At 32.0% G+C, this 25,924-nt stretch overlaps 2 protein-coding genes across 2 annotated transcripts; both read left to right on the top strand.

Annotated features, from left to right (window-relative positions):
* Positions 1–4,615: 4,615 nt before the first annotated feature.
* LOC18094620 (metalloendoproteinase 1-MMP) lies at positions 4,616–6,036 on the top strand. The gene has a single exon (XM_006368957.3). It carries the CDS (start codon positions 4,779–4,781, stop codon positions 5,874–5,876), a length of 1,098 nt encoding a protein of 365 aa, XP_006369019.1. The 5' UTR covers positions 4,616–4,778; the 3' UTR covers positions 5,877–6,036.
* Positions 6,037–22,674: 16,638 nt separating this feature from the next.
* Positions 22,675–25,924, top strand: LOC18094622 (WAT1-related protein At5g47470). Its single transcript, XM_006368960.3, has 7 exons — positions 22,675–23,248; positions 23,343–23,408; positions 24,017–24,133; positions 24,580–24,805; positions 24,906–25,067; positions 25,297–25,448; positions 25,556–25,924. Exons 1-7 carry the CDS (start codon positions 23,049–23,051, stop codon positions 25,680–25,682), a joined length of 1,050 nt encoding a protein of 349 aa, XP_006369022.1. The 5' UTR covers positions 22,675–23,048; the 3' UTR covers positions 25,683–25,924.

Genomic DNA, 25,924 nt, shown 5'->3' on the forward strand with positions numbered 1-25,924 from the left:
AGAGGGTCGGCAAAGTGGGCATATATTAACTTTTACCGACGGATTCATCAACGACATTATTCTGTCTGTGAGTTCGTCGGCTATTCTGACGGTAAACAGGGCACATCATTGTACGGAGATTTTGGTTTGAATCCCTTGGTAATTCCGTTGACATTTCAAATGGTGAAACGGTCACGTCACCGTACGGAGCTGCCGTTTTGAATCCCTCGGTAATTCCGTCGGTAAAATCACCCGTAAAAACCTCCACGTTAGCGAACCGTTTTTTTTTTTAATTCTGAATTTTCTATCCGTCATTCCGTCGGTAATACCGACTGAATGTGTCCGTCGGTATATACCGGCGGAATGACGGACAGAAAAAATTTCATCCGTAATTGTGACCTCAAATTACCGACAAAAGTATTCCGTCAGTAATGTCGTTGGTATTAAGCAAATTTCTGGTAGTGTAAATCCCAAATTGATCCTTTTCTTCCTTTTATTTTTATTTAAATGGATCACAAGTTGATAATTTCTTTCTTTTCATTATTATACACCCTTTTCAAGTTGATCCTTTCATCTACATCAAATGTCCTTTCATCTACATCAAATGGATTCCTAATTAATTATCTTATTTTCTCATTATTTGTGTGGATCCCATTTTGATTTTTTTATTTAGTTTACTGCATTATTTGAAAAAAGTGATGTCATTCCTTTTTTTAATATATAAACTTATTATATAAAGTCAAAATAAAATGAATTTTTAAATTCTTTATAACCTGATTTTGACCCTTTTTCTTCAACATATTTTTTTTAAATAATAATAACAAAAGATTAAGGGTTAAATAACAACTAAGTAAAAAAGGAAGGATTTAATATATATATATATATATATATATATATATATATATTTGATTTGAAAACATAATCAATAGGGCCCAGGTTTAGAATAAACAAAATCAGAGAAGGGAGGAGATAAAAAAAAAAAAGTAAGGAGAGATCATACAAAAAGGGGAGGAAAATTCTAAGGAAAAATAGATAAAATAGGAAGAAAAAATTTGGTGGAGAATAAAAGAGAGAAAGTTCCAAGGGATCGGCGGGGAAGGAAAAAAATTTGAAGATCACAAGGAGACTAGAAAAAGACATTAACAAAGAAAAAAAAAACTTGAGAAATAATACCTTTTCCACTCCTCTTCCACAAAAAAAAAAAATTCAACCCAAGCCGTCATTTTTTTTTTATTTTTTTATTTTAGCCAGAATCTATCTAGCCACACTGCCACAGACCCCATCTTTTCCACCTCACACAGGTGCCACATTCTCTCTTCAATCCCCCATGATCATGTTTGCAAAGAAGTAGCAACAGCCACCACCAGACCACAAGCAAGCCACCATAAATCTATCTCGTTCCTCTCTAATACTAACTGACAGCCTCTCTCCCAACACCAGCACGAAACACCCATCTTCTCCACACAGTCGCAGATCTGCCCAAATGAACCCAACAATAATCAAGATCGTGTTCCACCAAGAACGAGGTCTTTCCTGCCTGGTTTTTTGTAGGTTTCGGTAGAGGAGCATGGAACACATACGTCGTCTCACCAGCCCTTGCTTCACGCATTGCCTACTGTCCCGAGTGTGACCTCCACAAACCGTCACTGCCGAGCTCATGAGTTCCAGCAGCTTTCGACCGACTCCAATGACTCTCGAAGGTCAATTTCAAACCCCAACGCGGTAATTTATTTGTTTTGGATAATTTGTAATATATTTGTTGATTTTTTATTGTGTGGGTGTGTGTTGGCTTGTATATGGTTGATTGGATTGATATTATTCTACATGTGTGGATGTGTTCGTTTGATTATTGTGAGACTTAATTGGTGTAATTAAAAAGGTTGCTATTTTTTTTTTTGTTTTTTCCTTGCGTGATGTTTGTTGATTGTCGTTTTTATAATAGAATTGATCCAATAATAGTAAAATCTTTAAAAGAGTGTTATCATTGAGAAGCTGAGATTTTGTTATTTTTGTAAAAGAATAAATAATATTTTTTTTGTTTTTACTAAAGAATTGATGAAAGTAAAATTCTTAAAAGAGTTATGCACTCAAGGAATTGAGATTTTTTCTGTTTTGAAAAGTGTACATAAAAAATTGTTTTTATCAAAGAATCAACTTTAATATAAATATTTTAAGGGTTATGTCCTCATGAAATTAAAACTTTTCTACTTTTATGAAAAACTACACACAAATAATATAAATAAATATTTTCTTGTAATGACGACATAGTTAATAAGATATATATATATATATATATCTTATTATAAGTTTCTCCTTTTTCGTTTTGAGTATATTTGGATTGGGTTATTGAAATCTTATATCAAGTGCTAATGATGCTCTTTAGATCTATTTTGAATATAACTAAGAAATGAGTTTAAGGTTAAAGCTCTGTGGTTGTTAACATGACGATCATTGAAGACTTATTTGGTCGTTAACTTCAGGGCCCACAGGATTAGTCGAGATGTGCGCAAGCTGGTTCGGGTATCCATGTTAATAAAAAAAATAAGTTTAAATTTCAATTTATTATTCACCATCTCTTATATTCAATACCTGAATTCTAAAAGTTAGGATTGAATTTAGGCCCCGTTTGTTTGCTGGAAAGTAGTTTCCTTTTAAAAAGTGAATTTCAGGAAAATGAATTCCGGGAAAGTGAATTATTTTTCGATGTTTGGTAATGTAATGGAAAATAAGTTGGAAATCACTTTCCAGTGTTTGGTTATGTCATGGAAAATAACTTATTAATGTTTTATTTTTTTCAAGTTTATTAAAATAATGAGGAACAAATCTTACAAATTAAAAAGTTGAATGAGAATGAAATTGAAAAAAAATATAATTTCATAAATGATCTCAAATAAAATAAATAATAAAAAAAATAATAGAGATCAAATCTAAAAAATAAAAAAATAAAAACATGAAGAAATTAAAATTATAATAATTAATATTTTATAAATTATTTCAAATAAAATAAGTAATAATCAAAAGAATGAGGACCAAATTTGATAGATAAAAAATTTTAATTAAAAAATAAAAAAAACAAATAATAATTATAAAAATGAGGACCAAAGTTAATATAAAAATTAAATTTTAAAGTATGAAATTAAAAAATAAATATTCAAAACAAAATATATATATATATATATAGCAATAAAAAATTTAAAAATTATATTTGATATAATCAATAAATAATAAAATATTTTTAAATTTTTTATAATTTTTCAAAATAGTTTAAAAGATTTCCCGAATCGTTTTCCAGGAAAGAACATACCATTATGTGCCGAGATTCCAGATCCCAATGCTTTCATATTTGCTTTCGCTATCATGGAATAAGCAATATACAGCTTTTTCGCAGAAATGGCTTAAGAGAGAGAGCAAATAGAAAAGAGGGATAGCATAGGACCCCTTGATAATTATAGTGACAAACAGACCAGTTTATTCATAATGTACACTTATTATACTTGTGCTTGCGTCATTTAGATAACTTCGTTGCGCTCTGAAAGCGAAACCAAAAAAAGACTTTTTCTTCGTCAGTTTAACTTATTTTTGCCCACTAAGATAAGCAATCATAATTAATTAATTAATTAATTCCCCCTCTCTATCTGTTTCTGATCTCTCCTTTCAAATATATATAAAATTAGATCAGCTAACTAATCGCTCATCACTCCAAAAACTGTTAAGACATGAGAACAGTTGCAAAATTAAAAATACGAGAGGGAGAGGACGTTCTGTTAATTATAGGTAGGAAAGAATCCTTGGCTGCTTAACTAATAATAAACCATATTCTTATGTTAAAAACAATTTTTTTAAAAAAAATCATTTTAATATAATTTAAATTAAAAACATTTTCGTAAAGGCACACTATGCCGAATTACTCGGCACACATACTATTAAGTATTACCAATAGGCACTTGGGGTTGCGCTCTAGCGGTGTGGGGGGCTTGTCCCTTTCCTCCGCGCCCGAGTTCGATTTTTATGTGCATGTTTGTCATCCTCGTGGTGCCTTACCTGCTCACTGGACTTGCAGAATGTTCAGTGGGCTGTGGGGACTAGTCGTGGTGCGCGCAAGCTGGCCCGGACACTCCACACTAATCAAAAAAAAAAAAAAAGTATTACCAATAGAAAGCAAGACAAAAGAGGCATGTAAAAAATGAAGCGATTGTCATGTAATACAGGTTAGGCAAATTAGAGCTGAGACCTCCACTAGACAATGACTGCCGGAGAAAATAACTTTAATCTTTTAAATATCAACTAATTTGGTCAGCGAACTGAAAACCATCAACCAAACTCAAACAAATCAAATTTGTTATGAACTTCCTGAGCTTATCCCTTTTATTTGTCCTCAATTAAAAAATACTTTCATTCCAGTCTTTGATAATTAATTATATGAAATTAAATTAAAATAAACAGTTGATTAGCAACATATAGACAGTGGTTTACCCACCATATAACACCCCACCAAAGTCAGAATCTGTAATGAAAAGGCACACAAGGCCACGGCAGAATCTTCCTAACTTTCTCCCCTCCTCAATTACTTGTTTCTCCGTCTTTTCTGAGATATTATATATATATATATATATATATATATATATATATATATATATATATATATAGTTTCATACATGACTTTTATGTTGATTTTATGCAAAATTTAATCACCTTTTCTCAATCGGAGCTCCCTAGCTAATGACTATAAATCTTCTCATCCCCTGCAATTATAGAGGTCCAAATCCCAAAAATAACAAACAGTACCCCCACAAATTACTATGTTTCAGTTTTTCAGTTATTACAGTTTCCTAATCCCCTTCTCCTTTCTCTGCCTCTGCCGCCCTTCCTTTCCCGCCAGAATATTTCCAGAATCTTCATCAACTGTCATAACCGTCGATACCCACAACACCACCACCACCACGTGGCATGGTTTCACTCGCTTCCTTGATGCCGGGAAGGGAAGTCAAGTCAGTGGCATGTCGGAGCTGAAGGAATACTTCAACCGTTTCGGTTACCTCCCGATTCCCGACGAGAATAATTTCACGGATATCTTTGATAAGCAATTCGAATCGGCTGTTATTGCATATCAAACTAATCTAGGATTACCTGTAACAGGTAAACTGGATTCTGATACCATATCGATGATGGTGTCCCCTAGATGTGGTGTTAGTGACACAAAGACACATGGCACAACGTTTCAAGCCACAAAACATTTTTCATATTTTTATGGTAAGCCTAGGTGGGGACGTCAGGCACCGGTGATACTAACCTATGCGTTTTCGCAGAATAATATGATTGATTACATAAGTTTAAAGGACATAAAGACAGTTTTCAAGCGTGCCTTTTCAAGGTGGGCACAGGTGATTCCAGTGAGTTTCATGGAAATTGAAGATTATCCATCAGCAGATATTCGAATCGGGTTTTATTACAGGGATCACGGCGACGGACAACCGTTCGATGGGGTTCTGGGAGTACTGGCTCATGCATTTTCACCGGAGAATGGAAGGTTTCATCTTGATGCAAGTGAAACGTGGGCACTTGATTTCGAGACAGTTAAGTCAAGGGTGGCTGTTGATTTGGAATCAGTTGCTACTCATGAGATTGGGCATATACTTGGATTGGCTCACTCTTCGGTTAAGGAAGCCGTGATGTATCCAAGTTTGAGTCCTAGGTCTAAGAAAGTGGACCTTAAGATTGATGATGTAAATGGTGTTCAAGCTCTTTATGGGTCAAATCCTAATTTCACGTTTAGCTCCTTGCTGGCGTCGGAGAATTCGTTCAACAAGGGAAGTGGTCTTAGAAATACTAGATCATCATCAAAGTGGAACATTTCTTTCGTGGTGGGTGTTTTGCTACTGTTCCTTTGTACACGGTGACACTCTTTTTTTTTTGTGTCATTTTCAGGGTTACTTTCTTTATATATATATATATATATATATATATATATATATATATATATATATATATATATAGGTGTAGCAAAAATTACACACTCAATTAATTGAAGAAAAAGAATTCTTTTTTTACTTTTTTCAGTTATTCTTTTTGTTGATATCAATATTCCTGCAAACCTGATTTTATATATCTTCTTGTTCTAATTTTCAAAATTTTTATGGCTAAATATGACTATATATGTTCACCGAAGAAAGTGTGTCCAATAATTGTTCCACATAAGCACAACAGCGACCCATACAGGAAGAGCAAAATACTTTTCTTCCTGTATATAGCAGTTTTCTTTGGTCCACCTATGGGTATTTTTAAAATGCGCTCCCGTAACTTTAAAGAGTCCAAAAATGCCAGCCCCTGGCCCTGACCAAAACTAGTCAGCCTTGTCATTCCAAAGAATATGCCTGAACTCAAAACAGGTAAATAACCAAGGTATTACTTAATATCCAAGACCTATCCAAAAGAAACTATGAAGGCTTCCAGATTGGAGAAAGAAACTTGCCACGAGAGTAACTAGCTGTCATAAATCTAAAAGGCTCGTGAAAGAACCATGATTTAACATATTTTTGGGGCATATGCTCAGATAAAAACGTGAATCTGGAAAGACTCTGATTAAATTAATGTTGATGCATGTTTCTTAGGTAGAAAAAGGCAAAATGGCAATTCTAAGAGGTTAAGTTTTGGGTTGCACTCTAATGATAACGAGTTTGAATTCTCTAAAGGCTATTAGATGCCTACATAGTCATTAATTTCAGAATTCGTAAAATCAATTGAGATACGTCTAAGTTAACACGAACATCCACGTAAAAAAAAAAAAAAAGCAAAAGGCATTTTCTACTAGAAACACAATTACTTCCATCTCAACTTAAATTCGTGCATAATTAAAAATGGTGGGTTTTTAACACAGTACTCGTGCACGCATATCCCACATTAATGAAGGATCGAACTGTACAATAGGCCAATTCTATTTAAATGTCAAACATTAGATTAATTTGAGGTCTTGTTCCAAGTAAATTGTTGTTTTGGACCACTGGCATTGACTTGCCACAGACAATTACTCGCATTTCTTAAAGTCTTAATTAAGTGTCTTGACCAAGTAGCAAGAATTTCCAAGTAGTTGTATATAAGTAGCATCTAGAAACCAAGAATCTGTCGTAAGAACACGGTGGGTCCATTATGATTGTTTAAATAAGAAAATAACTAGAATGAGAATTGAAAGGAAACTACGGGTGAAACCCTGAAGTGTGCGCGCATGTTGGCGATGGAAATGAAAGGGAAAAACGGGGATCTTTGTTTCTCACGGGTGCGTTTGTTTCCTAAAAAGCAAGTGTGTTTGTCTTTTAAAAAATGATTTTTAAAAAGAAAAAAATTTAACTTTTTTTGTATTTGTTTGTCATTAGAAAAGTTGGTTAACAAAAAACATTTTCTTATCAAAGAAAAATTTGACTTGATTTCCAGAAAAATATTTTCCTTTTATTTTGGGCAGAAAACACTTTCTAGAAGTTGTGAAAAAATTTAAAAATATCATATTATTTGTTGATTATATCAAATTTGGTCCTCAAAATTTTAATTACTATATATTTTGTTTGAATCTTTTTTTTCTTCAAATTCATCCCTTAAAATTTGATTTAATTTGATTTTTATATTAACTTTAGTCCTTATTTTTATGATTGTTATTTACTTTTCTCTTATCATTTTTTAAATTGAAATTTTTTATCTATCAAATTTGGTCACCATTCTTTTGATTGTTACTTATTTTATTTAAAATAATTTATGAAATTGTAATTATTGTTATTTTAATTTCTTTATCTGTTACATTTGATCTCTATTATTTTGATTATTATTTATTTTATTTGAGATAATTTATGAAATTAGATTTTTTTCAATTCCATTTTGATTCAACTTTTTACTACTTGTAAGATTTGTTTCTTATTATTTTAACAAACTTGAAAAAAAAAACACTAATAAGTTATTTTCCAGCTCATTTTCCATAACATAACCAAACACTAGAAAGTATTTTCCAACTTACTTTCCATGACACTACCAAACATCGGAAAATAATTTACTTTTCCGAAATTCACTTTCCAAGAAAACCACTTTCCAAAAGGAAACTACTTTCCTGCAAACAAACAGGGCTTAAGAACCTAAGTCGACAGACACGCAAATATTAACAATACTCTAAAAGGCGTGGGGAAAGTACCGTAGCTTTCCCCACGCCTTTTATTTTCGTTGTACTAATATTTTTTTTGTTTTTTTGTTTTTTTTGTTTTTACATGTTTGTTTTTATTTTCCATGATTTACTTCTTTTTTAAAAACATATTATATGTTTTTTTCAAAATTATTTTTGCTGATTTGATTTTCTAATATTGAATTGGTTGATAATTTAGCTCTGTTATTTTAAAAAAAACATTGTGAATTGCTACAATGTTTTCCTATATGATTTTTTTTCTTTCTTTTTATGAATTTTTTCCCAAAATGGTTCTTTTCGGTTTTTTTTTCATATTGAGCTGGTTGAGAATTTAGCTTTGTAGTTTTTTTTATAAAAAAAACATTGTAGATTGCTACAATATTTCCCCCACATGGTTTTTGTTTTGCTATAATATTTCTCCAAATGTTTTTGTTTCAAAATTCTCTTTGTTGAATTTTTTTTTTAATATTGAGCTGGTTGAGAATTTAGCTTTAGCTTTACCCACATGTTTTTTTTCTTTATTTTCTTTGTTTTTTTTTTGTTTTTTTTTCCCCGAAATTGTCTTCTTTTTTTGTGTTTTTTTCATAATTGTTTTTGTCGATTTTATTTTTTTAATATTGAGCTGATTGAGAATTTAGCTTTATAGTTTTTTCTTTAAAAAAATATTGATTGCTACAGTGTTTCCCCATATGGTTTTTTTTCTGTTTTCTTTGTTTTTTTTTCTAGAATTGTCTTTGTCAATTTTATTTTTTTCATATTGAGTTGGTTGATAATTTAGCTTGTAGTTTTTTTCTTGAAAAAAAAACATTGTGGATTGCTATAGTATTCTGTCCAAAACGGCGTCGTTTCATACACTGTTCATTAAAAAAAAGCCCGAAACGGTGCCGTTTTGAACGGCACTATGGGTCTTCTTCTTCCCCTGGAGGCGCGAAGAAGGGGAAGAAGAAGATTTTTCTTCCCCCTGTTTTCACCGACTTTCTTCCTCTGAAAAGCATCAAAAAAACGCTGACTAAGGACCCCCCACTTGCCCAAAGCTTTCCACGTGTTGGAGGGGCGGCAGCACAGTGGCCACCCGGTCTCTCTCTCCCCTGTTTTTTGCCTATAAAAACAGGGGAAGAGAGAGCAAAAAGAAAGAGAGAGCAGAAGAGGGAGCACAAAAGAGCAAAAGAGAGGAGGAAGACCGAAAGAAAAAAAGGAAAAAAAACAGAGCAGAGAAGAGAGAAAGGAGGAGGAGAAAAGGAAAGAAAAAAACAGAGGAGGGAGAGGAAGAAGAAGAAGCACCGCGCACAACCGTGCCCCCAGCCACCATTAGCAGCGTCGTTGCGACCGCCACAGTCGCCAGAAGCACCATGAGCCACCGCAAGCAAGCCTTCTTCCCTTTCCCTTTCTTCTTCTTCTTCGTTTTCTTCTTCTTCATCGGGTCTCGCCACTGTTCACGTTGCATGTGAACAGTTGAGAGACCCACTGTTTAAATGGGCCGGCAGACGTGACCCAGTGTCTCAAAGCTAAAAAATCATATTGTGTTTACTCATACACCAAAAAACAATGTTTTAACATGCATTTTGACTTTAATAACCAGTTTATTAAAGTCAAGAGAACATTGGCGAAAATTTCAAAAACAACAAAAATTTATTTTATTTGTCTTTTAGTATCCGGGGTACGACATTACAAGTAATACGTATTCTGGATATTAAATTCTATTTTTTTCAGACACTAAAACGGTTAGGTTTTACCCCATTAAAATAAGAACCTCCTTATTGATGAGGGCTTTTCTTGACCCTTTAGACGGACCAACAATTAGAAAACGCAACCAAAACCTTAGATTTTATCAGATAATAAAACAATGCAGCTTACCTTAGGTAGGGCGTAGTTGGGGTGCTAATACCTTCCATTTACGCAACCAGTCTCCATACCCCATCTCTGAGACTAGTTAGGGTTTCTAGTGACCAGAATACTAGGTGGCGACTCCCAGTCCATATTTTACTGATAAGAAACAAGAATTCCTTGTCTCTCCATATTTGCCAAGTAGACACCATTTTCCTAAGTGGTGGACGATCGCCGCGACGCCGCACACGTGCGACAATTGCTACAGTGTTTTCCTGCATAGTTTTTTTTTTCCTTTCGTTTTTTTTATGATTTTTTCCAAAGTTATATTTATTGGTTTTATTTTTTTAATATTGAGTTGGTTGAGAATTACAATTGTATATTTCCTCACAAAACACTATAGATTGCTGCAGTATTTCCCTACATGATTTTTTTTCCTTTTGTTTTTCTTATGATTTTTTTTCCTTTTGTTTTTCTTATGATTTTTTTCAAAATTATCTTTGTCTATTTTATTTTTTTAATATTAAGCTGGTTGAGAATTTAGTTTTGTAGTTTAATTTTTCTTGGAAACATTGTGGATTGTAATAGTGTTTCTCCATATAATTTTTTAAAATTTTTTATTTATTTTTTCTATAAGTCCATGACAACGCACAAACATGTCATAAGCCCGCGGCAGCGCGCGGGCATAGCAACTAGTATATATATATATATATATATATATATATATATATATATAAGAACAAGTGTTCTTTTAAATGGATAGGACCGACACAGATACCAGTTAACAGAAAAGGGTTTTTTTTTTTTGATTGATATAATAAGAAAACAAGGATTTTATGACAAAATATTAAAGCTTTTTTCTAAGATACTATAGTCACAAATGCAGTGCTCAAGGTGATGATATTACTATAGTATTGAACTTTACAAATATACAAAGATGTAACATGTATTATTGTCAATAATCAATATCCTCTCTTCTTTAAATTCACTATAAAACTTGAGTCTTGCGTGATTGTATTGCTTTCTGGATTATTTTGGAGTTAATTTTCTTATTTTTTTCCCTCGATGTTAGAGAATATTTTTCATATAAATTTGGTGTTCTTGTGTTGTCAATCATTATGTATTTAGCATGATTATTTGCACATGAGATATATTTTACACACAGAGTGACTGAGTGAGGTTAAAATTCCAACAAAACACCGTCAGAAAAAAAAAAGGAATTAAAATCATTGTATATTAAAAAAAACTAATAGGCATTAATGAAACACTTTGAACCTTGGTTTCTGTTTTTTTTTTTTTTTAATTAATACAGTAATTTAAAATTTTTGACAGAATAATACTATTTGAAAAAAATATGATGAAATAACACATTTTCATTTTATTACACTTTGAAAATATAATATTTACTAAACATCATTATTTTCAAACACAACAAAATAATTATCACATTTTAAAAAAATAATAATTAAACATGTAGTTTTCTAAACAATAACTTAATATTACGTTTTAAAAATAATAATTTGGAAAATAATTCCAAAGTATACCTTGTCTTCATCGTTGATTGTATACCTTAAAAAAAAAAAAAAAAAAAAGGTTGGTTGGAGGCGCCGTGACCTTTTCTCCTTATCATTAGTCTCGTGTTTGTTTTAATTATTAAGCAAGAGTACTGGGGTTTTTGTTTTACACTCTTACCTGCAAAAGGAGAAAGAAGATTAATTTGTTGCTGAAAATAAAGAATCTCTCGAGAGAGAAGATGGGTAGCTTAAAGCTTGAATCCACGTTTTGAAAAGGCTGAAAATATGTTGAGAGAAGATTAATTTGTTGCTGAAAATATAAAGGTTGCCATTTGAGAGAGAGAAAGAAGCTTCGGAATTGAAAATTAGCAAGTTTCCCAGGAAAGTGCTTGAAGAGAGAAGCTGAAGGAGGTTGCGATGATGATGAAACTTGGAAGGCATCCAAAAGTAGGAGCCAGGAAAAAGTAATTCATATAACTATAAACAAACAACAATCCATCGTCGCTTTCTCTTTCTCTCGTCTGATTCATAAGCACAGCCTCTCTCTCATCTGTATGCATGGTTTGCTTGTTTGAGAGGACATGATTACGAAGAATAAAAGACAAATACATCAATTAAATTGATGTCATATTGTGACATTAATTAATTATGGTGATTTAGAAATGTGATATCAATTATATATTATATTTTTGACATCCACATATAAATTAATTATTAAAAAGCAACATTAATATGTAAATTTTATAATAAAAAAACAATATCAATTCACATCAAATTTCATAATAAGACCAAACCATTACACCTCGAATAAATTTGTTGTTACCCGATCCTTCCAGCCGAGGTATTGATTCCAACATTATTTATAGATTCATCATTGGTATCATAACTCTAGGGTTATCACATATGGACCCAACACTTTAAAAGTTTGTTTTTATGATTAAAAAATACTTTTGAAAATTTTTGAATTTTTTTCTTTTTAAAATTTTTTTGATCATCTTGATATGTTAATGTTAAAAATTATTTTAAAAAAAACATATTATTTTAATATATTTTTAAACAAAAAAAACACAATCTCAAACACTATCTGAGTATTGCAACACAAACATTCATAGTAGATTCATAACACATCAAAATCACTCAAAAACAATAAATATTTGTTTTGAGTTTGAAAATGACCCTTGGGATCGACAAAGAAGTTGTTAGAATCGACTAAGAAGCTGCTAGAATCAGGACTGGTATGCCAAAATCAGTATGAAACAGTGGCGGCGCTTGGACCTAGCGCTGCCAAGACTAGCGGGGCATGGAGTCCACTTGTTGTCGTTGTTAAGAAGCGTTTTGGGATGAGTAAGAAGCACCACCCTCTCCTCTTCTATCCTGTGTCAGTGATGAGACATACCTAGAAATCTAGCCTAAAAAAGATTTAGTTTCTTTATTTCTTTCTCCTTTTCTCTCTCTCAATTTTCTCTATTTTTTTGTTGCTTCTACATCGACAATGTAGGGAAAAGTGGTTGGTTGTCACTATATTATGGATAATGGTTGATCATGACTATGGAAAGAAAGGGGCTACCGATTTTGATTTTAGAGGCTACGGCATGATTAGCTAGTCTTGTTGATGTTGAGGAAGAAAGAGCTAGTGACAGGAGAGATAGTAGTGGGTGGTTGTGCTTGACTGTGTGATCATGGCTGACAGCTTAGTTGATGGCAGCGATGATGGGTTGTCATTGGTAAGAGCAACGGGACAAAGCAGAGCTATATAATGAGGTTTGTGTGGGTGTTGTGTTGGGTTCTCAATATCATACACGCAATGGAAATAATAAAATAAAATTATTTGGGACTCCTTAGGATCTCGTTAGACAGATCTAGAGTTGTTTAGGGATTTATTACCTAAAGATCTAATCTTCTCCTGCTTTTAATAATTCTTTAAAGGTTAGGTTGTCGCAAATCACAAGTCGTCCAATTATCTGGCCTCCAACGGTAATCCACATGAACCACCAGTGAGAAATCTCTTAAATCTTTATTTAAGAGAGAGAGATTGTTATACTTGGAGTGCTAATTCTTTATTTTGTGACTTACATAGTTTTTCTATCTAATAGACAACCTCTTAAAAAATAAGAGGCATGGCTTTATATTTATAGAGAATCCTAAAAACACTATAAATAGCAAAATATCTATTTGCCACTTAAATAATTTTAGACACAATTTTGAGCACCTGAAATTAAACAAGCACACGTGTACAAATATATGATTTTATTAAATATATGAATGGGTACAATCTCTATGTAATATATTCTTTCAAAAGAATATGGCAATCATCTGATTCTTCCCTTGGATTTGATGTATTGTGACTTGATTTATTTGAGAAATCAAACATAGATTTGTGCTTTGCAAGAACGTGAATTTGGGCGTATATTGCAAAGCGAGATATGGTGATTTGATTCTTTGAAGATTACCTTTGATTCGTTTTCAAAGTGTTGTTGAAGAACTCTAATGGGGCGTTTAGACTTGATGCAATAGAGCTTTATTCTTTGTAGACTTCAAGTGTAGATGAAGGAGGCTTGAGAACTCTTTAGAGAGTTTCCTTACTTGAAGAGTTTGTCTTGAAGAAAATTTGTATCTCCAGAATCTCCCTTCCTCTAGGCTGAGGCCCTCTATTTATAGAGATCTGTAGGGGCTCTCATGTCCTTTTCCAGTGTCATATGGCATAATTTCATTGGTTTATATTTATTGACAGGATCTTGTATTTATGACAAGATATCTTGACGGGATCTTGCATTTATAGCTAGATATCTTGAATATCTCATCCCAAGTGTCAACTTTTCATTGACCAAGAAATATATGAAGGCTCATTTATTTTTCATGTCATATATTTTAATTTTATTTTATTCTTTCTTTTAAAAAATAAAATAACACATGACGAAATTTGATTGGTAGTACAATAATATCCATATATTATTTAAGGATAATTTTAGAAATTTAATCAATCAATTTCTTATTGATTATTTTAGGACTAGAATTATAATCTCTGAATTAAATACATTCTAGTACTTAATTTCTAAAATTATTTTCAATCAAGTTCACTTAATTAATTATCTCAGTTTAATTTCTGACTAATGGTTCTTAATGTGTGTGACCCATTATATTCCTAATATGTTGGCTCAAATGTAAATTATAATTCTAAATAAATAAAATTAAATAAATCAAATAATTTAATTTATTATTAATTCAATAATTGATTAATTTATATTTGAAAATCAAGTGCACCGTCTAGCAATGTGTCATGATCCCTAAAAAATTAGGAAAATCATAAATAATTTGACTTAACCTTTCAGTAATCAGTTTCTTAGTATAATTATTATCTCCTCATCAATAATGTTTCGATTTAGACATTTTAGCATTGAGTGTGTCTGCTATGTCAAATTTTATTTGTTCATAACATTATAGTCATTGATCCTTTGAATAAAATTTGAAACTCTTTTTAAATCTCATTCCATCTTACGCAAAGATTTAACAATCAACACTATTTGAGAACATGTGGAACATTTTTCCCAATTCACCTAGGGTGATGAATCCTCTCTTGATCACTCAAATACATTTATATAGTTTATGTTATATTCAATGTTTGCCCATTTGTTACCTTTACCAAGATATCATTTAACAAAATCAAAACATAACACTCCCTATATAAGATAACTTAGTGATTTTAAATCTAAAAATCACTTACACAACCGTCATGTAAGTTTTTCCATAGACACAAGTGATATCTCTATAAGAAAATCTCATGCAGGTTAGTTTAGTATACATGTCTTATAACAAGCACCTACATATTAGTTCTAGGTATCTCTTACACCTCAACTTATTAAAACAATTGCTTTCTTTCATAAATAAAAGAACATAATATGTATCAATCTCTACGACTCTTGTCATAACCCAATTTTTGAATAAATAATAAAAAATAAATGAATAAAAATATATTTGAGAATAGGGTTAAGACAACACAAATTCAAAGTTCATGGATGAAATTATCAAATTTGAGAGTCAATTGATCAGAAATTGAAGAATTAATAAGTTTGAGAATTTAATTAAAATTTGGATTAGTTTAATTAATAAAACCAAGAGCTTAATTGAAGAATTAATAAGTTTGCGGACTTAATTAAACTTTGATTTAATTAATTAAAAAAATTCAGGGATTTAATTGAATTTAATCCAGGGGAAAAATTAAAAATTTAATGATTAAGGGACCCAATTGATACATTTCAAAACGTCAGGGACCAAACTACAATTTGTCATTTTCCATGCCAAATGACGCCGTTTTGGATCCTACTGTTCATCATCTGTTTGCCGAAGTCCGGTGCAACAGGGGAAAATCCAGCAGATCATGGCCAGGGGAAAATCCAGCAGATCACGGCCACTATACCCACGATGCCGTTTGTGAAGCCCACGATCTCTCGCCTCCACGATGCCCGCCGTTTCTGGAGGCAGGGACACATGACCTTCTCTGGCTTTATAAAAGCTAGAGAAAGGCCTCTGGGGAAAAAAAACAAAAGAAAGGAACGGACGGAGGGAGAGTAGAGAGAGTCAAGAGAACAGAGGAGGAGGAAGAACTAAAAAAAAAGAGAGAAGAGGGAAACAAAGGGTGAGACCGTTATACTTCGTCTTCAGTAGCAGCTCCAGAGCTCCATCTTTAGCAGCCACTGCACCGGGAACAGGGCACTGCAAGAGAGAAATACAGGGAGACCGAGGAAGAGTGGACCGAAACAGAGAAAAAAAAATCGAGCAGGAGAACAGACAAGAGGGGACGGAGAAGGAAAGGAGAAAAGAACATAGGGGAGGAGAAACAGAGAACAGAGAGTATACTGAGAGAACCCAAGGGGGAAGGAACAAAAAAAAAAGAAAAACAGAGACGGACAGACACACCAAACAGAGAAAAAGAGAACACACAGAAGCAGGGAATATCGGGTAGTCGTTGCGCGGTGGCCATCCCTTTGCGCTCGTTCATCTCCAGAGCAATCTCCGGCGAGGTAAGCTTTCCCCTTCCTTTTCATTCTTTTTCAATCTTCAGTGTATTTAGCACTGTGCGAAGGTAATTAATCTTCAGTGAACAAGTTCACGCGTGCTTTGCCCAGCCGGGTGACTGGCTTGGGCCAGCGACCGTGCCAGACTAGCTGGGTCTAGCACAGCCCACACGGGCTGAGCTGGACCCAGCCCAAAAAATAATTAAAAAAAATATTTGCATGCATAAAAATAAAATTATTTTATTTTTTTATTCACTAATTTTAGAGTTAGAAATAAAAATATTGATTTAACATTTATTTTATTTTATAGCTACGTAATATTTACCAATGCCAGAGTTGGAAGTATTCGTAGTTGAATATTCACTGGCGCCAAAGTCAGAAATATTATAAGCAAATCATCATAGTATAAACTAATAAACGTTTAGCAATTTAAGACAAAACCAGCAATGCAGTCTGCCTCAGGCATGACGTTTAAGGGGTGATAATATCTTTCATTTTACGTATCTAATCTCGTACTATAGAATCTCTGTTGACCAGTCAGAGTTTCTAGTGACCATAATATTAGGTGGCGACTCCTTAAACAAGATCATTCCCCATCAAAGAAGAAGATGCCAAGAAATTTGTTCTTTCCATTGATTTGAATACAATATTTTTAAGGTCGCCGCGATGTCGGGTTCAACAACTCTAATAAATATCTAGTATTTAAAAGAGCATCGACTATGAAGATTTTAGAAACAATGCTATGATACAATAAGAATATTATAATTATAACAACTCTATAATTTTCTTTGTAAAGCATTTTTGTTCCATGAATTTTATCTTTACTCTAAATTTATAAATTAAATATTAAATTTATTAATCTAATATTATATAAAAATTAAAAATATATTAAGTCTTTATTAATAATAATATAATAATATCACGTGTAACTAATCAATTTATTATAATATATATTAAACTAACATGTTGTTTGTGAAGAGTTTTTGGGTTGGTGGGTTTTGACGACTAGGATGCCATAGGTGGAAGAGTTGGCGGCAGTCACGGGAAATAGAGTGTGTTTGGTATTGCGGTAGCTGTTGTGGTTGTGGTTTTAAAAAAGTTGTTTTATAAAAAGTACTTTTAGTTGAGGTTGGTTTGAAAAAATAGGTGTTTGGTTAAAACTGTGTTTAAAATTGAGATTTAAGAAAAAGTAGTTTAATGTGTTTGGTTAAGAATGTTTTTGAAATTGAGGTTATAAAATAATTTTTAAAAAAATATATTAATATTGATGGTTTTAAATTTAAATATTGTAAAATTAATTACTCTTATTACATCATGAAAAAAATAATACTTTATATAAAATATTTTTTATTATTCCATTAAACTATTTATAATTCCATTACGTCCAAAATTCATCCGATAAGAATTACAGTTTTCATAACTTTTTGAACGTGTAATAAAATTAGATAAAATATTATCAGATATAAAATTGATATTACTGTGCGCGTAAATTTAATTCACTCTATACTAGTTTTTCGAGAAAAAAATATTGTTCACATCCCGAATGAATTTAATTCTCTAAACTAGTTTTTTTTAAAAAAAAATTAATACAATTAACACACTATATAAATAAAAAAAAAAACACGAACAGTGCAAGTGAATTGCACTGTTCACGTGAACAGTGCAATTCACAATTGAACAGCAGTGAATTGCACTGTCCGCAGGTTTCTACAGTGCATGCAAAGCATGTTTTCATTGCTTTTTCTTTCCAGCGTTTTAAACGCAAAAAACATGTGGACCCCATGCACAGTAAAGTGAGTTTCTTGATTACCAAACGGCTGCGAACTGCGTTATAAATAAAACGCAGCCGCAGCCGCGTAGACAAACAGCCTCATAATAGGGGTGTTGGCAGCTAAGGTTTTCAAGCGGGAGAGAGGAGGAATAAGATAGCATGTTATTTTTTAATTTTCTTTTATTCTCTCTTTTCTGCACCTTCTTTTTTATCTTTACTTAATCTTTATCTCCTTGTTTCTCTGTATCACTCAAAAAAAAATTTAGGGTGCATTTGTTTTTTGAAAAATAATTTTTAGGAATTACTTTCTAAATTTTTCTGTATTTGTTTGCTATTAGAAAAGTTAATCAACATAAAACACTTTCCGGTCAAAGGAAAATACTTTCTTTTCAAAGAAACATTTGGCTTGATTTCCAGGAAAGTGTTTTCCTTTTATTTTGGGCGAAAAACACTTTCCAGAAGTTGTGAAAAATTTAAAAATGTCATATTATTTGCTAATTATGTCAAATTTGGTCCTCAATTTTTTTATTTCTATGTATTTTGTTTGAATCTTTTTTTTTTCAATTGCATCCCTTAAAATTTGATTTAATTTGATTTTTATATTAACTTTGGTTCTTATTTTTATGATTGTTATTTACTTTTTTTTATAATTTTTTTTAATTGAAATTTTTTATTTATCAAATTTGGTCCTCATTCTTCTGATTGTTACTTATTTTATTTAAAATAATTTATGAAATTATAATTATTATTATTTTAATTTCATGATCTTTCAATTTTTTTATATGTTAGATTTGACCTCTATTATTTTGATTATTATTTATTTTATTTTATTTGAGATAATTTATGAAATTAGATTTTTTTTCAATTCCATTCTCATTCAACCTCTTAATTTGTAAGATTTGTTCCCTATTATTTTAATAAACTTGAAAAAAAAATAAAACATTAATAAGTTATTTTCCAGCTCATTTTCCATAATATAACCAAACATTGGAAAGTATTTTCCAACTTATTTTCCATGACGCTACCAAACATCGAAAAATAATTTATTTTCTTGGAATTCACTTTTCAAGAAAATCACTTTTTAAAAGAAAACTACTTTATTGTAAACAAACGGGGTCTAAATCTTCTCTCTTAATTATTTTTTTTTGCTCTCACTTTTTTCTCTTTACCATTTTTTCTCTTTTGTTTTTCTTTTTTTCCCCCCTAAAAATCTCCTTTTTTTCTTCAAATTTGTTTTCTCTCTACAATTTTTCCTCACATATTTTTTTCCTTGCTCTTTCAATGATGACTAGGGTTTTTTTTTTTTAGCACGCCCCCCTTCTCTACCATTCATAATTTTTTATACTACCATCTCTGAAAGTATTTTTTTTTCTTGGTTTCTTATTCTTTCTTATCCCTTTATTGTATTTTTTTTGGCTCTTCAATTCTTACTTGATTATCTTTCCACCCGCTAAATTTTTTTTTTCTTTGATTTTATTCCTTTTTTTTTAATTTTTTATTTTCAAAAATTCATCAAAATAAGAACTATAAGCAAAAAAGTTAAAAATTATAAAATTGCTGGAAATTGGTTGAATTCAGTTGAGAAAACATTTTTTACAAGTCTTTATATTTTTTTTTATTTTAAAAAAATATGTTAAAAAATAAAGGGTCAATAAACGGGTTATGACATCGGTCTCATGACAAGGTTACATATTTGACAAGCTGACTCAGGTGAACTCAAGTCGGGTATTTTTGTTTTTTTTATGTTTTTTTTTTAATTTTATCATTTAACATTTTATTTTTTAGAAATTGATTTTATATATATCCTATCATATTTTTTTAATTATATTATTAAATTAACTATATTTATTGAACCAAAAGGAGCTAATGGCCTAACTCAGCAATTTTTTTTTTATGTTTAAAAAAGAATGGCTCGGCCAGCGGTAGATCACGACACCAATCTAGTTCAATTACTATATCAATTTATTGGAATAGCTTGTTTTATGAAAAATGCTATAATTGAGCCTTTTATCATACGAATTAGAATATTTTAAATTGAACGGTGTCAATTGTTGGCTAATTAGATGTTGACACATGTCCTAGTCTCTCTAAAAATCGACTGAAAATGGTCTAGTTTAAATGTTAGAGAGACAATTTTACTCTTTTTTTTGTTCATGTAAATAGATTGATGTGACCATATTGATATGGTATGAATTTAATTAAAGAAAACAATTAAGCAATGAGGTTTAAATGATGGGCTTTAATAGGTACTAATGCACTAATACTCAATCCAACCCAAACGGACCCACCAAAGTCCGACCCAATTGTAGCCGAATTGCTTACTCCCAGTACTATATAAGATAAGCAGGAGTCTTGTATCGTACGAATTCAATTCTGCATGATTTTACTTAGAAAAGAAATCTACTTGTGCATGTCATGGATGCAATATATGTTCAAAAATGCGTTCAAAATTCACTATATACATCCATACATAGCCGATAATGTTCAAAATTCACAATTTCTAGTAACGAGGGGCTACTTCTTTGAGGGGGGGATCATGATGAAAAGGTGTTTGATATTAGAGAGAGTAGTAATTAATGATGGAGAATAACCCATTTCTCAAGACATGTGGGCAATTTCTTCTGTAGGGATTGCCCAGGAGAAGAAGAAGCTGAAATTTCCAGCTCACCTAGCTTATTTAAAAATATTATTAGTAAGTTTATAGGTTAATTTTTTCATGCTGACATTCTTGTATAATCTTTTAAACTTTAATTGAACTAAAATTTTAACTTATGATAGAATAATATGTCAGGAGACTTTTCATAAAATTTTATCCCGATCTGATAATAAGATTGAGAGTTATCCTCAATATAGTAAAGCTAATTGGTAAGTGATTTTACATTAAAATCCGAGTTTTTCTTATGTCATCCTTGCATAGATAATATCAGTTATTTTATTAAATTCTCATGACTATATTTTTATTCTAAAATATATTTACTTTATCTTTTTATTATTTAGTTCATTTACAAACATATTGTACGTTATCGATTTTTAATCAGGATTTACACCAATATTTTTTTACACCATTTTTTTTTCTTCTTATGAATTGATCACATATTTTAAATTTTTATTTTTATTTTTATTTTATTTTCAAATCTTCCTCATAATTTATCATTTTTAAATTAAAAACTACCTTATTTACGAGTGATTAGGCACGTCAAGGAGTATGGCCATCTGGTTGGTAGGTCAAACTCGTGGCTAGCTAACTCTCAAAGAGTGTATCGTGAGCTTGGAAATGAGATTTAATTAATTGTACGTGTCCTTTAATAACATTGACACTCTTTAATCTCGTTACTAACATGTCCTTTTACGATTGAGTCTTAAATCATATAAGATGTTGCGTTTTGGTTTAAATTAAGATTTTGTGGCTTGAAGTTATTGACAGGTTGCGATGCATCCACTCACACTCTAGCCTTTGTTATATTATTGTTTACAAACAGATAAAAAACATTAATAATCGTTGATACTTAAAACAATAATATTAATTAAATTTAAAGTGTGTCCTAAATAATTAGGATAACTCGAAACCAGTTGATTGGATTACCGGGAATCACGATAGGCAAAAGAAAATAATTGATTGCAGGAGCTCGACTTCATATGAATATTTGATTTTTAGAAATGCGGTAAAAATTATATTTTTTAAAATTTTAATTTTTTTATTTAAAATGATTTTTATATTTTTTTGAATCATTTTGATATTAAAAATAATTTTAAAAAATAATTACTATTACATTTTCAAACACCCTTTAAAATGTTTAATTTTACTTGGATTGACTTTAAATTCTTCTTTCTCAAAAATCATATTGCTATTAAGTATAAAAAATTATCGGTAACTATAGTAATACTTTTTGCACTAATTAACTGATTTGCATAGCTTTACTGATAATTCATAATTGAATTAGTTAATATTAGAAATATTGGGGATAATTAGGGATTTCCTTTTAATTTCCGGTCATTAATTAATTGTTGGGTCTGGTTTTGATAAGCATGCCCTAAATAAAGCCGTTCATTAAATTATTAGAGAGGAATATATAAGCGAACCATCCCCGTAAAAGATGATCTAAAGGTAATAATAGCATCTAAAATTACAATTGTCAGAAAATTAATTCCATGTTGAGTAAAGTTAAGAAGAATATTCACATTAGATTTTATTTTTTTTCTCCCTTCTAAACAATAAAATCCAAAAAAAGGGAGAGACTCTTTGTCAAGGAAAAATAGAGAAAAAGAGAGCCGTAGATCGAAGACAAGGTAGGCACGTAAGAATGGCCAGGAAAAGGACAATAAAATACTCACTCTATGATGCGCGAAGGACCGGGAGAGAAGACTGGTAGAGAAGCATTCATGAAGGTTAGGCAGACATAATAATAGACTAACACAAAGATGAGAAAACCATTTGTAACAACACCACCAAAAAAACCCCAAATTAACAGCTAGCCAACAGTGAAAGAAAGGCAATGCCAAACTAAAAAAAAACCTGGTTTTGTTGTATATCAAGAGAAATTCAAACTGATCTAGAAAGAAAAAGGTCAGATACCCCTTCTCTTAATCTCTATGTGAATGCTAACTGATATTGCAAGAGAAGTAGGGCTGCAATTAAGAAAGAGAGAGACAGGAAGATGTCGGCATCCTCCACTTGGGTTTTTATTTTGCATGGTGAACCAATTATAAAAGGAGAATAGAGATAACATAAAGTCATCCCATTTGAGTGTTTTTGCTGCTTGGAGGGATATTTTGCTGGGAGGAGATATCTCGAAATGGTTTGGTACCGGAAGAAGCTAATTCTAGAGGATCTGGTGTTTATAGGAGGGTTGGTGTTGGTGCAATTTGTGTATGCAGGGAACTCAATTTTGTTGAGCTATCTCATGTCACTTGGCCTTGAACCTCTAACTATTGTTATCTTCTCTACTTTTGCCACCTTCCTTATAATCTCCCCCCTTGCCGTCTATTTTGAAAGGTCTCTCTCCCTCTCCGAGTATCTCTCTATCATCTGTCTTTTTTTATAAACATGTGTGTATCTGGGAAGTTGATGGTTGATGTTCATGTTGCAGGAGCAAATTGCCAAAGGAATTCAGTTTGAAGTTGCTGATTCGGCTGGTTTTAATTTCTTTTGGAGGGTAAGGCAATGATTAGGATATCCAATGAGTTTTTGAGATTTCATGTCATCAATTGCAATATTTACAAGCAGTACTGGATGTTAAAGTTAGAGAGCTATATATACTGCCTGCAAAACTCAATCTTCTTAGCCCTCTGTTCTGTTCATTTATTCGTTCAAAAATGTTCTCTTAATTGGTAAGCCTTTGTTGTCTATAATTAACAATATATATATATATATATATATATATATATATATATATATATATATATATATATATATTATTTGAACAAAACACGATGTATGCCCACATCAGAAAATTTGTCGACATGAATATCCACTTGCGAGTCACTCACTACCACATCCACTCATGAGTCACTTACTATCACTTTCGGATGATGATGAGAGATATTGATCTTTCAAGAGCTATGGGTGTCTGAATCCTAACATGTTTTGTTTTTTATATATATATATACTATACATCTCCATTGTCATTTCATCCATGGATTTATCTATTGTTTGTAGATATTGTTACTTTTTTTCTGTGACTGTGACCAAAAAGCCTGGACACTGGACAGTGATTCATGGAGCATGCACTCAAATGGTTTTCTTTCTTTATTTCATTTTCAGGGTTACTTTGTTTCAGTCCTTATTCCTTAAGGGGATAAAGCTAACTTCACCAGCAATGGCAACAGCCATGCCGAACCTTGCTCCAGGGATTATTTTCATTATTGCTTGGACATTGAGGTATCCCTTCCAAATCCCTTTTGTAACATTTCAATTTAGAAATTTTCTTTCTAGCCAAACATAATTAATTACCTAAACAATTTAGTCTCGCTCCAGTCTAATTGAGTAATAACAATCATTTTGTTTGTGGACTGGAAAAATTCAAATGGGCTTTCATATTCCATCTCTTAAAAAAGAAAAGAAAAGAAAAAAGGGCTTCATATTTAAATGCACGGAGAAATCAGAAAACGAACATGGTCAATGAGTTATTGTTGCTCGAGTAGCACAATATTGCTCTTAGCAATTTGATCTGCAGCTCTCGAATTTGAGCGCTTGTGTAGAACAGGCCAGGGTTAAAAAGAAAAGGAGAAAAGAATAAGTATATTAGCTAAGCATTTGGTAACCCTTCCTCTCAATACGTTTTCGTCTATAGTCCTGTGATTGATAATTTGACTGCCCAAGTGCAGGTTAGAGAGGGTTAAGCTAAGTTGCATATACAGCAAAGTCAAGATTGGAGGCACATTATTATGTGTTGTAGGTGCCCTCATAATGAGTCTAATGAGCAGCACTGGAACAGCTAAAAAGTTCTCAAGTAATCCTCCCACAGCAGATATGTTCGACGTTCATAAGATTATCGGTTGCTTGTATCTCATGGCAGCAGTTTTTGTTCTATCAAGCAATGTTGTATTGCAGGTGATGTGTTAGATATCAATATAATGTAGGAATTAATTACGTAAATACTTTTCTCTGCGTTATTTTAATTTCCCACATTGAGTTTTGCAATGTGTTACAGGCTACTACTTTGGTTGATTTTCCTGCTCCCATGTCCCTGTGTGCCATAACATCATTGATCGGTGTGGTTATAACTGCAACTGTGCAGTTGATTCAAAACCACAAAGTAGACTTTGGCTGGCCCGTTGTGAGACTTGGGGACCTCATTTGCTATTCTGTACTGGTAATTTCACATCGTTCTCCCTCTTTCAACATTGATTGCATGTATAGATTTTTTGGTCATTTTCTCATAAGAATACAAGAACGGCAATTTTCGTTTTTAGTGAATAGAGCCACTTTCTTCTACTCTATGCTACCTTGGAACCATTAATAAGAAAATTTACGTTGTGTCTTGAAAACATCCTGAAGTTTATCAATCTTTTTTACGAACCTGCAATGATTTGGATGCACAGGGAGGTGCTATTGGTGGAGTATGTGTGAGCTTCAATGGATGGGCAATGAAGAAGAGGGGTCCAGTTCTTGTGTCCGTGTTTAGCCCCATTGCAACAGTTATCTCAGTTGTTTTTTCTGTTATTGCCTTTGGCGACAGGATTAACCTAGGAAGGTATTGCTAGCCAGAATCAGTCGCTAATTATGACAAGAGCACCCAATATATACTGCGGTCACCGTATTCTTTTTCAGTGTCCTTACTGTCTGCGTTCTCTTTTGCAGCCTCGCGGGTATGTTCCTCATGTTCAGTGGTCTATACTTCGTGCTATGGGCTAAAAGCAAAGAAGGTTTCCCTTCTGATGATCACCTGGAAAGTGAGTTTGATCCACAGAAGCCTCTCTTGGCATAATAATTAGTGTCAGTACTCAGATATAGAATATTGCCCTAATTTGTTTCAGCAGCAGCCGTTATGTAAGAGGGTATATATATATAGGGACAATGGAAACGCTAGCTTAATCATAGTTGCCAAGTACTTTACTAGAATAACTTTCAAACGTGTAAATATTGCTCTAAGATACTGAAAAAGGAATAACTAGTGGCGTCAACACAGGTATAAGAAAGAATAAAATCCATAAAACTTGCGTTGTTCTA

The sequence above is a fragment of the Populus trichocarpa genome, chromosome 1, assembly GCF_000002775.5.
Source record: "Populus trichocarpa isolate Nisqually-1 chromosome 1, P.trichocarpa_v4.1, whole genome shotgun sequence".
Lineage (NCBI taxonomy): Eukaryota > Viridiplantae > Streptophyta > Magnoliopsida > Malpighiales > Salicaceae > Populus > Populus trichocarpa.